The sequence below is a fragment of the Schistocerca serialis genome, unplaced genomic scaffold (genome assembly GCF_023864345.2).
Source record: "Schistocerca serialis cubense isolate TAMUIC-IGC-003099 unplaced genomic scaffold, iqSchSeri2.2 HiC_scaffold_1444, whole genome shotgun sequence".
NCBI classification, from domain to species: domain Eukaryota; kingdom Metazoa; phylum Arthropoda; class Insecta; order Orthoptera; family Acrididae; genus Schistocerca; species Schistocerca serialis.
Window position 1 is genome coordinate 344,454 of NW_026047674.1, and position 15,663 is coordinate 360,116.

General features: G+C 41.8%; 1 protein-coding gene across 1 annotated transcript in view; it reads right to left on the reverse strand.

Annotated features, from left to right (window-relative positions):
- Window positions 1-5,601: 5,601 nt before the first annotated feature.
- LOC126443298 (uncharacterized) overlaps window positions 5,602-15,663 on the reverse strand; it is a 98,235-nt gene continuing 88,173 nt past the window's right edge. The window contains exon 8 of the mRNA XM_050090910.1: window positions 5,602-5,787. Coding sequence (XP_049946867.1) covers window positions 5,671-5,787 — 117 coding nt within the window. The 3' untranslated portion in view covers window positions 5,602-5,670. The remainder of the gene's footprint in view (window positions 5,788-15,663) is intronic.

Sequence of the window (15,663 nt, forward strand, 5' to 3'; positions counted from 1 at the left end):
AGGTAGTGTATGGGTGAAAAATGCCATCACCGTTTGATTTAGTGAAGCTACAGAAAGGAAGGACTGGTGAATCAGTATATCAATTCGCGAGAACAAATCAGGATGTTTGGAAACAGATACAAAAGCCAAATACAAAGGCTTTGGAAAGGCAGGAAGATGCAGTAAAGCGGAAAGGAAGTTTACCACAGTACAGAGTGGGGCAATGGGTAATGCTGTCCAGCCCCCCTATGCACAAAAAGGGAAAAGGAAGAAGTTCCTCACGATGTATCAAGGGCCATACCAAGTTGTTAAAACCACATCCCGAATTAATGTTAAGCTTCAGCATCCAACTAGAACGACGATAGTACACATTGGGCGGGGACGGCCATTTAAGGGTTGCCCGGATGTGATTTCAGGCATGTCACAGGAAGGAAACAGGAAGAAAGAGAGAGGGAAGAGAGGTGCTAAGCACACAGAAAATAATGAAGATAGAATACAGCAGTAAGTACTGTATGCTTTACGATCCAGAAAGTAGTAGAGTATTTGTAGTCTTTTCGTTTTCGTGCCATGTATCACTGGGTTTGCTTAGAGTAATTAGGCATTGTATTTTCATATGTTGTATGTATTTTCGAATATAGCCTGCTGCAGACAGCAGTCCTTTTGAAGAGGGAGGAATGGTGATGGTGATCCCTGTCCTCAGGTCACTGAAAGGGGGAGCGTTGGCAGTGATTCATCTCTTCATCATTGGAGTGGACGCCTTACAGGTGCAGCACCTGGATGGGGGTGTGCTTTACTCAAGGCAGGAAGATTTGGTGTCAAGTCACCAGTGGGCATTAAGGTTGGTATGGAGTGTATGGGAAATACAGAATGATGTAAGGAGGCTTGAGGAAGTGTTCGAAGAGCTTAGGCAATGTGCAGAGGGCAAGGGAATACTGGAGGAAGTTGCAGGGGAGTATAAGAAATTGCACGAGGCTTATAAGACGCTACGGAAGCAGGCAGGACGGATGGAGGAAGCAGTGCCATGGGAAAGACGGAAACGAGGATGGCTGAACACAGGGGGAAAAATTTTAAAGACAATTTTTGGAACCACAGACGGAAGCAATATAACGGAACTGAACAACACGGTGGAAGCGGTGAGGCAACTCACAGATGAAGGTAGGGCAGCAGGAACTTGGCATACAACTCCGATAGGGACATTAGAAGGGGAAGTCCTGAATAACACACGGTTGCTACGCACATTAGCAGAGCAGGTAGTGGAATACCCTAAGGCGTTGGAAGACATAATAAATCATAACCTGGGAACCCTACAGCGGCATCTAGTAGTACTAGATAGCAGGGTGGTGTTAACCAGACTTTTGCAAGGAGTAGCTGACAGTGTGTGGGATGTACAAGGAGTAATAACGAATCTGCAAGAAGTGCTGCATCATGCAGGCCAGATAAGTACCGATTTGTTACCGCCGGACCAATATTTACGCGGGTTGCGCAAGGCGCAAAAGGAACTACTGTCGGGGTTATATATAATAATGGAGCCCAGTGAGCAAAATTTGCCATTTTTCTACCATGTCACAACAGTAAGGGAACAACTGGTCAGCATGAGCGTATATTTTGGTCCAATTCCGGGTTATGGGGAAGAATGCGAGGTTTCAGTGTTACATGGTCCATTCATATCCAGTAAAGTGGGGAGCGTTGAGCAAGTTCGTGGAAGTGAAAACTAAAGAGTTATTGCTGATCTCGGCAACTAGAAACCGGTATGCCGAGATGGCAAGGGAGGAATTACGAAGCTGCCATAGAGGGAAGGCAACAGTATGTCCAGTCAGAGTGGTAAGTACCAATCGGGACACATGCACGGTGCAGTTATTTTTAGCCAGCGGAAAGGAATGACTGTCCAAGGGACATCGTGGAGCCAAAATTGAGCTTGCAACGGGTTGGGATGCATTGGATCTTTTCCACCTATGAGAATTTGGTAGTAGTAGCAAGTTGTTTTGAGAGGGGAGTATTTGCAGAAGCGAAACATATAGAGCTCGAGGGGAGCGGGATTTTAATCAATGGAACTAAGTGTAACACAATAGGTCGCTGGTTCGACCCTCCGAGGCCGACGCAGGGTCCGTAGCCAGTCAGCGGCAGGCCACGCCACGGCTCACTACCACGGGCAGTTGTCCTGGCTTCCAACACACGCTGGAGTCATCCCGAGGCAAGGGTCGCAGATTCGGACGCCGGATTGAATTCGCTTCTTGTCACCACGATCTCAGGCACACCGGCGAGAAGCGCGCAGCTGGCCGCCTGTGGCTCACACAGAATTGCGCTGAGTCGGCAGGGACGCCGACCGCTGAGTCAACTGCCGGCATCCTGACGACGACGCAACTCCGCTGACATACAAGGGCGACACACAGTACATGTACAGGTTGCTGAGGCAGCCCTTCCGCGCCAATCCGTTCCGCAGACAGCGAAGTGGTGTCCTCAGCATTGCAGGACTCGGTGATACAGGGGAACACAGCACTGTAGTTGGAAACAATAAATCATTTGGAAAGCTTGGACGAGTCTTAATACGGTGCCTTCTACCTCTTCCCACTCCATTTGGTCATCCTGATACATTCGGTGGCAGAATTCCCACTACACGCTCCTAGGCATATCTTCCACACTCGTTTTCCACATTTCAAGTCGGACACCCAGTTTTTCACTGTTGCATAAGACAGAGCACTGTTCTTAAGTGTATTCAACATGTCCTCCACAATTTCCTTCTGCGTCATTCCCTTCAAATTAAGATATTCAATCACAGTACAGTTCCTGTTTCTTTGATAGTCACCATTTTGCTTAGACTATGGTATACAACGCATCCTAGTGCCAAAACTAATGAAGCTGGAGCTGCTAAATTTAACTTGCATACCCACAATAAAAGTAGGTGGTGTTTGTGTGAGACATTACGGTAACTATCTCAGGCTAGAAACTTTTTGACCACCCCTTGTATATACACTCCTGGAAATGGAAAAAAGAACACATTGACACCGGTGTGTCAGACCCACCATACTTGCTCCGGACACTGCGAGAGGGCTGTACAAGTAATGATCACACGCACAGCACAGCGGACACACCAGGAACCGCGGTGTTGGCCGTCGAATGGCGCTAGCTGCGCAGCATTTGTGCACCGCCGCCGTCAGTGTCAGCCAGTTTTCCGTGGCATACGGAGCTCCATCGCAGTCTTTAACACTGGTAGCATGCCGCGACAGCGTGGACGTGAACCGTATGTGCAGTTGACGGACTTTGAGAGAGAGCGTATAGTGGGCATGCGGGAGGCCGGGTGGACGTACCGCCGAATTGCTCAACACGTGGGGCGTGAGGTCTCCACAGTACATCGATGTTGTCGCCAGTGGTCGGCGGAAGGTGCACGTGCCCGTCGACCTGGGATCGGACTGCAGCGACGCACGGATGCACGCCAAGACCGTAGGATCCTACGCAGTGCTGTAGGGGACCGCACCGCCACTTCCCAGCAAATTAGGGACACTGTTGCTCCTGGGGTATCGGCGAGGACCATTCGCAACCGTCTCCATGAAGCTGGGCTACGGTCCCGCACACCGTTAGGCCGTCTTCCGCTCACGCCCCAACATCGTGCAGCCCGCCTCCAGTGGTGTCGCGACAGGCGTGAATGGAGGGACGAATGGAGACGTGTCGTCTTCAGCGATGAGAGTCGCTTCTGCCTTGGTGCCAATGATGGTCGTATGCGTGTTTGGCGCCGTGCAGGTGAGCACCACAATCAGGACTGCATACGACCGAGGCACACAGGGCCAACACCCGGCATCATGGTGTGGGGAGCGATCTCCTACACTGGCCGTACACCACTGGTGATCGTCGAGGGGACACTGAATAGTGCACGGTACATCCAAACCGTCATCGAACCCATCGTTCTACCATTCCTAGACCGGCAAGGGAACTTGCTGTTCCAACAGGACAATGCATGTCCGCATGTATCCCGTGCCACCCAACGTGCTCTAGAAGGTGTAAGTCAACTACCCTGGCCAGCAAGATCTCCGGATCTGTCCCCCATTGAGCATGTTTGGGACTGGATGAAGCGTCGTCTCACGCGGTCTGCACGTCCAGCACGAACGCTGGTCCAACTGAGGCGCCAGGTGGAAATGACATGGCAAGCCGTTCCACAGGACTACATCCAGCATCTCTACGATCGTCTCCATGGGAGAATAGCAGCCTGCATTGCTGCGAAAGGTGGATATACACTGTACTAGTGCCGACATTGTGCATGCTCTGTTGCCTGTGTCTATGTGCCTGTGGTTCTGTCAGTGTGATCATGTGACGTATCTGACCCCAGGAATGTGTCAATAAAGTTTCCCCTTCCTGGGACAAAGAATTCACGGTGTTCTTATTTCAATTTCCAGGAGTGTATATTTCACATTTCAATAATTGTACTTTAGTGACATTATCTTCCTTACATGTACATTAATGAAATCTGTGCTTTACATATATCACTGCAAACATCAGGAACTATTTAGGGCATTTGTAAATTTCTCCATTTGCAGTGTGTAAATGCTATCTATTCTTTAGGCTATGTCGCTTGTCAGTAATTGCCATTCAAAAAATGGAAACTCCAGGCAGGAATATCATCAATGTAAGAAAAGACAGATTGCTACTTACCACAAAGAAGACACATCAAGTTGCAGACAGGCACAATCAAAAGACACTAATATGAAGCTTCAGCCCACAGCCTTAATCAGTAAAAGAGAAACATACAACATACAACACACAAACACACACAAGCAAACACACCTCATACACACGACCGCAAACTTCAGCATCTCGGACTGAAATGCAGTCCGGCGTGAGATGCTGGGGTTGGCAGTCGTGTGTGCATGAGGTGTGCCTGGTTGTGTGTGAAAATGGTGCATGTCTATCTTTTACTGATGAAGACTGTGGCCAAAAGCTTTATGTAAGTGTCTTAATTGTGCATGTCAGTAATTAATGTTCTACTTTTAAATTTTCTCCTCAGCTCTAACAAGAAGCCAGCTTGAAGTGTCAATTAAAGTACTTGCAAGATAATGGAATAATTCTAAGGAAGAACGGAGCTGCAGTTCAGAGAAGCGCTGCACACCTGCATAGAAATTTGGACATCTATTAATACATTTTTCTTTTCCTGTTACATTTTGCTTGCTGAATCAAGAACAACACACCCACCATGCAAAATAGTCCTATGTCAATCTCAGAGTTTTATACCAGAACCGTAACCAGAATTCTATTGAGTCACACCTGTATGGCACTCAGTGAAAAAACATATAAGCTTACTTTACTGTGTTCTCTCCTGGTCCCTTCAGTGTGTACAACTAGCCACAGATACAAGCAAACAACAGTGAATTGTCAGCACATGCTCATACGTCCATATTTGCTTTCATACAATCTGGGATAAATGACACTTAAGAAGATCCATCTGACAGAGAGCAATGTTGTAATTAACGACAGATGCAGTGGGCATCAGAATGACTCGATGGCTCCATTCTGGACTTGACTGGAATGGATGGGATGACTAATGGGAACGTAATAAGTACCCCCGACACACTGGTACACAGTTAATAGCACTCTATTATTATGTTCTATTATTTACATTTTTAATACCATCAAACATTTTACCTTTTAAGTCAGATAACCTAACTGTCTACATCCACCTTATGCATCACCATATGGAAATTAATGCTATCTGTTCTTCGTTCTTCCATTTTCTGCTTCAGATGTTGAGGGTTTCTTCCCAGAACTGTCTCTCCTGCCCTCTGAAGCTGTTTTACTATGGTCCAATATCTCCTGCACTTTGCTCTGAAAACGATAAAACCATAAAAAAGTAGAGGCTTTCTGGCAGCACTCAGTCATTTATTATGATGCTATAGTACCAAAATGATGTGCAGCGGCTGCCTTTCAAGTTTTTTCAAAAACAACGGAAGAAAAACACCTTTTTGTAAAAATAATTTTACTGTCTCTCAAAACAGTTGCCTTTAAATTTATTCAATTCTGCACATATTTGAACCAATTCTGAAAAAAAAAATTTCCACTCCAGTATTGGCACAAAATTGCTGTCCGAGTATTTTTTGTTTGACACAAGGGAACAAAACGGAATTATTTGGCAATAAATCAAGTGAATGTGGACAATGAGCCATTAATTTGATGGATTTTGCTCCAGTAAATAACTTATGTGATGTGCAAGAACTGACATTGAGTGATGAAGAATGATGTGATGTTTTCAGTTGTTTTTTACACGATTCCATCAATGATTTGTGCCAAAGAAATTGTTGTGTACCATTCAGCATTAGCTGTTCTTCAATCCTTCTTTTAGCAAAGGTTACAATGTGCTGAGTGTAACCAAAATTGAAAGCAAAATGCTTCCAGGACCCTCTTTTGGTTTTGGTTCACCTGAGGACACCCAAACAGATGACCACTTCTTTGTTTCCGATTCTTACAAATACAACCAGTTTTCGTCTCCCGCTATAACGTTATAAACAGATTTTGTTTTCCTCAGCTGAATTTCCTAAAGCATTTCTCACACAAAGTGACACAAGCCTGTTTTCAGACTTTGGCCAAATTGTGTGAAAGCCAGTGGGAACAGATCTTATTCACAGCTACTAAATGTTGACGCAAAATCAAATGTGCTACAGTCTCTAATATGCCTAAGGATGGCTCTACCTCATGGGAAGCCAATGCAGACCGCCTTCAATCGTGTTGCACACAGCACACATGTTTTTTGAAACAACTGATTTTGGTCAGCCTTCGAGAAATAAACCGGTAACAGAAGCATGGCCACAACCAGATTCTGCAAAGCAGTTGTGAGTAGTCTTTTCTGGAAGTGTCTCATTAGCAAAGGTGAACAAATCTATTTGAGGTACTGTTATCGAGTTAGACTTTCACGCAAATCTTAAGTCATTCGACGAAACCACTCAGATATAATCCATTTCCTGAGCACTGTTTCTTTAAACACTCCCTGCAGACAATATAGTTGGCCAGTTTCTGAACTGCAAATGTTTTAACTACACCAAAATGTTAATTTTCGAACAGCAGTAATGTTAAATCTCAATAGCACCATTCAGTGGCCAATTGCAGAAACTTAAACGGGTACGGAGACCCGGCAGGATGCCATTGGATTCTTGACATTTTCGACCTATGAGAGACCTTACAGTTCCTGTTGTCCAGAGATCAGACAGTCTGGATATATTTAGCAACTAATGAGAACAAAGAAGAGCTGACCTCTCTGAGGACATCCACACTTAAGCTGGTATCAGTGACAATGAGGCAGTTGCAGAGGCAATGCTTACAGAAGTAGAAAGGGCAACTCAAACAGATAGAAACATTTACATGCTCAGAAAAATTGTATTACAAAAAGAAGACATTGTATTAATACCTCTCTCTCTCTCTCTCTCTCACACACACACACACACACACACACACACACACACACACACACACACTGTTCTAACACTTAGGCAACAAAACACATTTTCAAACATTAAAACAAATGAAGAAAATACATATTGGCCTCCCAATAAAATTGAGCATATTTTGCATTTGGCTGGATAACCAAACATCTCACAGAACCTTCAAGGGCCTAGAGATTTTTACACTCCCACGCCAACACATATATTCTTTAATTATCTCTCTCACTATTAACAAGACTGAATTTAGGATGAACTGTGCTATTCACCACCTTAATGACAGGCTACAACAATGCTTTCATGGCACTATACAGCATAATTATATCTACATATACACACTAATTACCAGTGCCCCTGCAGAATATGAACTAAATGCTTAGTGAGAGGAAGTCTTCCTCAAAAGTAATCCTTTTGAGATGGAGCGCTGCGGAGACACATTAGACATTTGAAATGCTGGCAATGACAATACAGACAACACACTCTTGTCAGTATATGCAAGGAAGTGTGCACACCGTAACTGTCCATCCCATCTTGCTGATATTTCAGTGAACATTAACACTCACAAATTTAATTGAAAGCAACTGGAAAATGTTTAGTTGGGAGTGCAGAACCTGCATACAGGTAAATGATGGCAGGTTAAGCACTTCAGTCGTGTGCCTAGCAGTAATCCCATCTCCCATTTCCAATCTACCACTTAGCAGATAAATGAAAGTGAGCGTCTTAAATTCTATAATTAAGGACAACTACAATTTCAACCCTATCGAGCTTCAGCCCAGACTTGCACTTACCGTTACCGTATGAAACTAATCCACACAGGTTACTGCAACTCACACTCGAATGTTTGAAAAAGAACTATTACGTGAAACTTCTTGGGAGATTCAAACTGTGTTTTAAAAATCAACATAAGCAATTTGAACTGAAAAAAAAAAAACGTTTATTTTGTGCAGCTAACATTTGTGGAGTTACAATGCCCACTCCAGTCAAATTCTCAAAAATTATTAAAACCATGTGCTGAACTAGGACTCAAACCAGGGACCTTTGCTTTTTGTGGACAAGTGCTCTACCAACTGAGCTATCAGAGAATTACACACAACCAGTCACCAGAGCCTTTCTTTCGCCAGTACATCTTCTACCTTTAAAACTTCACAGACATCCTCCTGTGAAAATTGTAGCACTAGCACTCCTGAAAAAACTGATATTGCGGAGACACAGCTTGGTCAAGAACAGAGGGATCATCAAATTTGGGGTGTGTGCTGATAGTTTGAAAAGCAGGATGCAAGCTACTGGCCAAAGTAAGGCAGTGAGGATAGGTCACAAGTCATGGTCGGGTAGCTCAGTTTGTAGAGCACTTGCAGACAGACAATGGTCCTGAATTTGCGTCACAGCTTGCAAACAATTTTAATCTGACACAAAGTTCCATATCAGTGCATACTCCACTGCTTCATGAAAACTTCATTCTAAGAACTACAAGCAATAGAATCCATTACACAGTAACTTGTCACAGACTAGCTGATCAGGCCAGGAGAGCCACTCAGTGTAAACATGTCTGCTCTCTGACTGTTATAACTGAAGACTACAGTTCACAATGTGATACTAAAAATTGCAAATATAAGAAAAAATAATTGGAAAACAAAACTGATTGAATTATGTGTCCTTCCCAAAACAAAAATTAGTAAAATAGTGGTGTAACTTCTCAGCATGCTGCACAGTGCACATATGTGTGGGTTTAATAATGCCCAACTAGAAATGTGATCCAAAAGTGGCAAACTGGTAGCCAGTGGCTGCAAGTGTACACCACAGAACTCATCAATCTAGCTACAATTAGACATGTGCGAGCTGGTGGAAGTCAGTAAAATAACAATTTGCATATTTTCACTCACTGACATCCTATGGGATAATTTCTGGGGCAACTTCTCACTTAATCAAAAAGTATTCATCACATTAAGAAAGTAATTAGAATTATGTTCGCCCATGTACATCTTGCAGGCATCTCATTAAGAAGCTGGGAATATTAATCAGTGCCTCACATTACATCTGTTCCCCTGTAAAAAAATTTGTCAACAATACAGCTGTGTTTGAGAGTAACACAGAAATTCACAAGTACAATGGTGGAAGGGAAAATGATCTGCATTACCCTTTAATGACAAGGACTTTGGCACAGAAAGAAGTAGAAATCTGTGGAAATTGTACATGCCTCACAGATAATAGCAGTATTTTTCAAATGCAGATTAAAGATATTCCTCCTTAATAACTCCTCCTACACCACGGGCAAACTCTTGAATATAAATCATGTCAATTTCACAGAAAAACCAGCTGATGGCCAGAATACAGCCATTTATTTTTTTGTGTTCTTTGTTTGTCCTGTTAATACATTCCACATCTCTATGTTTATTGTTGAGAGGGTACCGAATGCAGCTGCTTTAATTCCAGGAAGTGTCTCATAGGCATTAGACAAGCAAAATTTTCTGTACCCTCATTGTCTATACATGAGCAAGCATATGTACACCAAATTTTATTATAATTTTAATAATAATTAAATGAGAGGTGAGTAATCAAGAAAAGTATTTTTATAGGTAGATAATAACCTGTATAAGTTCAGATATTTGTTTTGTATTTTTATTATTTTCTGAGGTATTTTTCAGGTGACGTGTTGCACAGAGCTACCGACATCACAGTGTGTCAAGCAGGATCTCAGAGTACTCCATTCCTACATAATTCCATGTATGTGCTAGACAACAATGCTAATGAATAAAAAATAATAAACTTTTAATGTGAGAAACTGATTGAACACAATGTTTGTACTCACACATATGTCACAAAAGTTCATCAACATTCAGAAACAGAAGAAATACTTTATTCCTTGGACTATTATACCCACGGATTTCACTACTGAAAATGTTGAAAGGCACAAAGCTGCATCAACCAGAGGACTACAATAAGAGGAGTTGTCATTCAACGTTGGTAGACATTACCAAGTTGCTGGTTTTGAAAATTATGAAAGAAGATCAGGAATATTGAAAAGCAAATACTCATTCTTCTTTTGACTCTTATGTTCAGAACTGCCACCATTGTGAGTATAATCTAACCAACCAACCAACTGTACTTTCATGAGTCTGCATGTAATGTATTCAAGTGCATGTAGTTGGGTTAGAAGATACAGTGAAACCCCTGCTTTTACACTTTTCAAACTTCAAAAAAATGGTGTAAACCGCTGGAAAAAGTAAAATGTGGGAAATAACATTTTAAGCTGTAAAAGTTACGTATAGGATACCCACTTGCACTTTATGTATGATATATGTACATAACAGGCATCAAATGACTTGTCAGGGACTTTTTCACTATCTAATGAAAGTTTATTACCTAATAAAAACCACTGATGTAACTGAAACTGATAACTGTCTGGGAAGTAAGAACATTTGACTCAATTTCATGTCACAATCAATGTTTTTGAAGGCCTGTACATGTCATTCTTTATTTAAATAATGAAATACTGCACTAGTTACATGTTTTTTCATGCTTAGCATGACACGTTTTGAGAATTTTTTCTCGTTGTCAAGTGCAAATATGTATTTTGTATGGTGTTTGAATGTGTGTTATTCTGTGTCTCTTGCACTGCAGTTGTCGTTTTGAGGTTATGAGATACTGTGCCTCATCAGTTATGTAGGAAACCACACACACACACACACACACACACAAACTATCACTCTCATTGTTTGTTTGTGTAACATCACAAAAAAATACATACATAAATACTGCACTTGACAACGAGAATAAATTCTCAATACACGTTTTGCTCAGCATGGATACAATACATAACCGTCGCTGTGTATACATTAAAACATTTGAGCAACGCAAAGTGAATGACTGCGTCAACTAGTGCTCCAAGTGGCCATAAGCCAAAACACGCTAAATATGGTTCGAAAAAGCTGTCCCAATGATCACAACAATCACAAAGCTGCATTTGCGCAGTAGAAACAGTTTGAGAATGGTTGTGATTGGTCACGATATCTTCATTCGAATAAACCCAGTTACTCCATCAGCCACCACACCATTAGAGTTTGGCAACGGCGGGAGATACGGCACGAATTGAGACAACTTTTACTCATTTACCAGTTCAAATCCGCTGAGTAGAAGAGTGCCCTGGTGTCAAGAAACTTAAACACTTAATATTTGTAAACACTACTGGACAGCCAACATCATGCCAGCATCATATTTTGTCCACAAACATGTTTTCATATGGCGTAAATCGCTGGAAAGTTAAAAATATGTTGACGCAAAATCAAATTAACATTGTGGGCATAGGAAATTTGATGGGACCGATAAGAAATGTCGTAAACAGCAGGAAAACGTTAATTCCGGAAACGTAAAAGCAGGGTTATACTGTATTAAGATTATAATTCAGTTTGCTGGTATAGAACTACCACCATTTTCTTTCCTTTTAAATGGACAACCTGATGACTTGCTGGAAATCAGAATCAGAAACGACACCTGAAAGTGTGACCCGAGGAGGAAAGGTACAACAGGAGAACTCTATAATCATGTGTGTACTGAAGACGCCAAAACCTGGGGGGGGTCATATGTTTAATACAACCACTTAATGTGCTCCAGGACTATCACAAATACAGAATCATGACTACCCCACAAGTGTACACAAATTTATCAACTTTCACATTTGGTGAAGTATCTCTCATTCTTATTATTATCACATAAATATTCTATCTAATTAGACTGTGGTCTAATTGTTTCCACTTTTCTTTTAATCATCAGTCTTCTGATTAATTCAATGGCGGGCTGCATTCCTCTCCTACATACTCAATTATGTGCTGGACGTATTCCAAATTCAGTCTTCCTCTACAGTTTTTGCCCTTTTCAGCTCCCTCTAGTACCGAATTCCTCTCCTACATACTCAATTATGTGCTGGATGTATTCCAAATTCAGTCTTCCTCTACAGTTTTTATCCTTTACAGCTCCCTCTAGTACAGAAGTGATTCCCTAACGTCTTAACAGATGTCCTATCATCCTGTCCTTTCTCCTTGTCAGTGTTTTCCATATTTCCCTTTCCTCTCCAATTCTGCACAGAATCTCCTCATTCTTCACCTTATCAACATTAATCTGTAGCATGACATCTCAAATGCTTCAATTCTCTTCTTTTCTGGTTTTACAGCAGTCCGTGTTTCATTACCACACAGCACTGCACTCCAAACGTACAATCTCAGAAATTTCATCCTCAAATTAAGACCTATGTTTGATACTAGTAGACTTTTCTTGGCTAGTCTGCTTTTGATCTCCTCCTTGCTCCATCCATCATTGGTTATTTTGCTGATTAAGTAGCAGAATTCCTTAACTTCATCTACTTCATGACTGTCAATCCTGATATTCTCATATCTGCTACTTCTCATTACTTTCATCTTTCTTCGATTTACTCTCAATCCACATTCTGCATTCATTAAACTGTTCATTCCATTCAGCAGATCATGTAATTCTTCTTGAAACTTCTTGACTTTTGCTCAGGGTAGCAATGTCATCAGTGAATTGTATCCTCTCACCTTGAATTTTAATCCACCCCAGAACCTTTCTTTTATCTCATCATTGCTTCTTCAATGTACAGATTGAACAGTAAGGGCGAAAGACTACATCCCTGTCTTACACCCTTTCCCATCTGAGCACTTTGTTCTTGATCTTCCACTCTTATTGTTCCCTTTTGTGTGTATTGTGTATTACAGTCTTTCCTTACAAGTTCCGCCTATTTTTCTCAGAATTTCGAACAGCTTACACCATTTTTCATTGTCTTTTTCCAGGCTGAAAAATCCTATGAATGTGTCTTGATTGTCCTTTAGTCTTGCTTCCATTATCAAGCACAATGTCAGAATTGCCCCTCTAGTGCCTTTACCTTTCTTAAAGCCAACCTGGTCATCTCAACACGTCCTCAATTTTCTTTTCCATTCTTCGTACATTATTATTGTCAGTTGCTTGAACACATGAGCTGTTAGGCTGCATGTGCAATAATTCTCCCACTTTTCAGCACTTGCAGTCTTTGGAATAGGTGAATGATATTTTTCCAAAAGTCCCATGGTATGTTGCCGGACTCATACATTCTACACAACATGAATAGTCATTTTGTTGGAACTCCCCCCAATGATTTTAGAAATTTTGATGAAATGTTGTCTATCCCTTCTGCCTTATTTGGTCTTAAGTCCTACAAAACTCTACTAAATTTTGAGTCTAATCCTGGATGCCTATCTCTTATAAATCTTCTTCTTCTAACATATCAGACAAATCTCCCCCCTCATATAGGTTTCAGTGTACTCTTTCCACCTCTCTGCTCTCTCCTCTGCATTTTACAGTGGAACTCCCATTGCACCCTCAATGTTACCACCCTTGCATTTAATTTCACTGAAGGTTGTTTTGACTTTCCTATATGCTGAGTCAGTCCTTCCAACAATAATTTCTCTTTCAATTTCTTCACATTTTTCATGCAGCCATTTCTACTTAGCTTTCCTGCATTTCCTATTTATTTCATTCCTCAGCTACTTTTATTTCTGTATTCCTGAATCTCCCTGAAGATTTTTGTACTTTCCTCCTTCATCGAACAACTGAAGTATACCTTCTGTTGCCCACAGTTTCTTCACAGTTAACTTCTTTGTACCTATGTTTTTCCTTCCAACTTCTGTGACTGCCCTTTTTAGCATTGTCCATTCCTTTTCAACAGTATTGCCTACTGTGCTATTGCTTATTGCTATGTCTATTGCCTTAGTGAACTTCAAACTTATCTCGTCATTCCTTAGTACTTCTGTATCTCATCTTTTTGCATATTGATTCTTTATGACTAATCATTCAAACTTCAGCCTACTCTTCATCCCTACTACATTGTGATCTGAATCTGTATCTACTCCTTGGTACGCATTACAAACCAGTATCTGATTTCGGAAAGTCTGTCTGACCATGATGTAATCTAACTGAACTCTTTCTGTATCACCTGGCCTTTTCCAAGTATACTTCCTTCTGATGATGATTGTTCCGTGGGGTTGAGTACACCGCAAAACAATCATCGTCATCCTGCGTGATCATCAGCACTTGTACAAAGTCCCAATTTCTACACAGTCCATTCTTTCCCACAATCCAATCTAGTCACTCTCACAAATGATGATGATGATGACAACATAAACACACAGTCCCCGGGCAGAGAAAATCCCGAACCCGGCCAGGAATTAAACCCGGGACTCCATGATCCAGAGGCAGCAACGCTAGCCCCTAGGCCACAAGCTGTGCACTATACTTCCTCTTCTAGTGATTCTTGAACAGAGTATTCGCTATTACTAGCCGAAATTTATTACAGAACTCAATCAGCCTTTCCCTCTCTCATTCCTTGTCCCAAGCCCAACTCTCCAATAATCGTTTCTTCTACTCCTTCCCCTAGCATTCCAGTCCCCCAATGACTATTAGATTTTCATCTCCCTTTACATACTGTATTACCCTTCCAATATTCTCATATACTTTCTCTTATCTCTTCAGCTTGTGACGTCGGCTTGTATACCTGAACTATTGTTGTCGGTGTTGGTTTGCTGTCAATTCTGACAAGAACAATCCTATCACTGAACTGTTCAGAGTAAAACACTCTCTGCCCCACTTTCCTATTCATAACAAATTCTACTGCAGTTATACAATTTTCTGCTACTGTTGATATTGCACTATACTCATCTGACTATCCTTGTCTCCACTCCATTTTACTTCACTGCCACCTACTCTATCTAGATTGAGCCTTTTCATTTCTCTTTACAGGTTTTCTAGCTTCCCTAACACATTCAAGCTTCTAACATTCCACACTCCGACTTGTAGAATGTCATCCTTTCATTGGTTATTCAATGTTTTTCTCATGGTCACCCCCTAGGCAGTCTCTTCTGGGAGGCTATTTCGGAATCTTTTGTCAATGGAGAGATCATCATGACACTTTTTTCAATTACAGGCCACATGTCCTGTGGATACATGTCGTGTGTTTCTAATGAAGTGGTTTCCATTGCCTTCTGCATCCACATACCATTGATCATTGCTGTTTCTTCCACCTTCAGGGGCAGTTTCCCACTCCAAGGACAAGAGAGTGCCCTGAACCTCTGCCTGCCCCTCTGCCCTCCTTGTCAAGGCTTGGCAGAATGAGGGTGACTTCTGTCTGAAGTCTCCGGCCACCAATGCCAATTATTAATCAAAATTTAAATGGTGACAGGTTTCAAACCTGTGACCGAATATGTTTTGATTACAAGTAAGACGTTTTGATTAC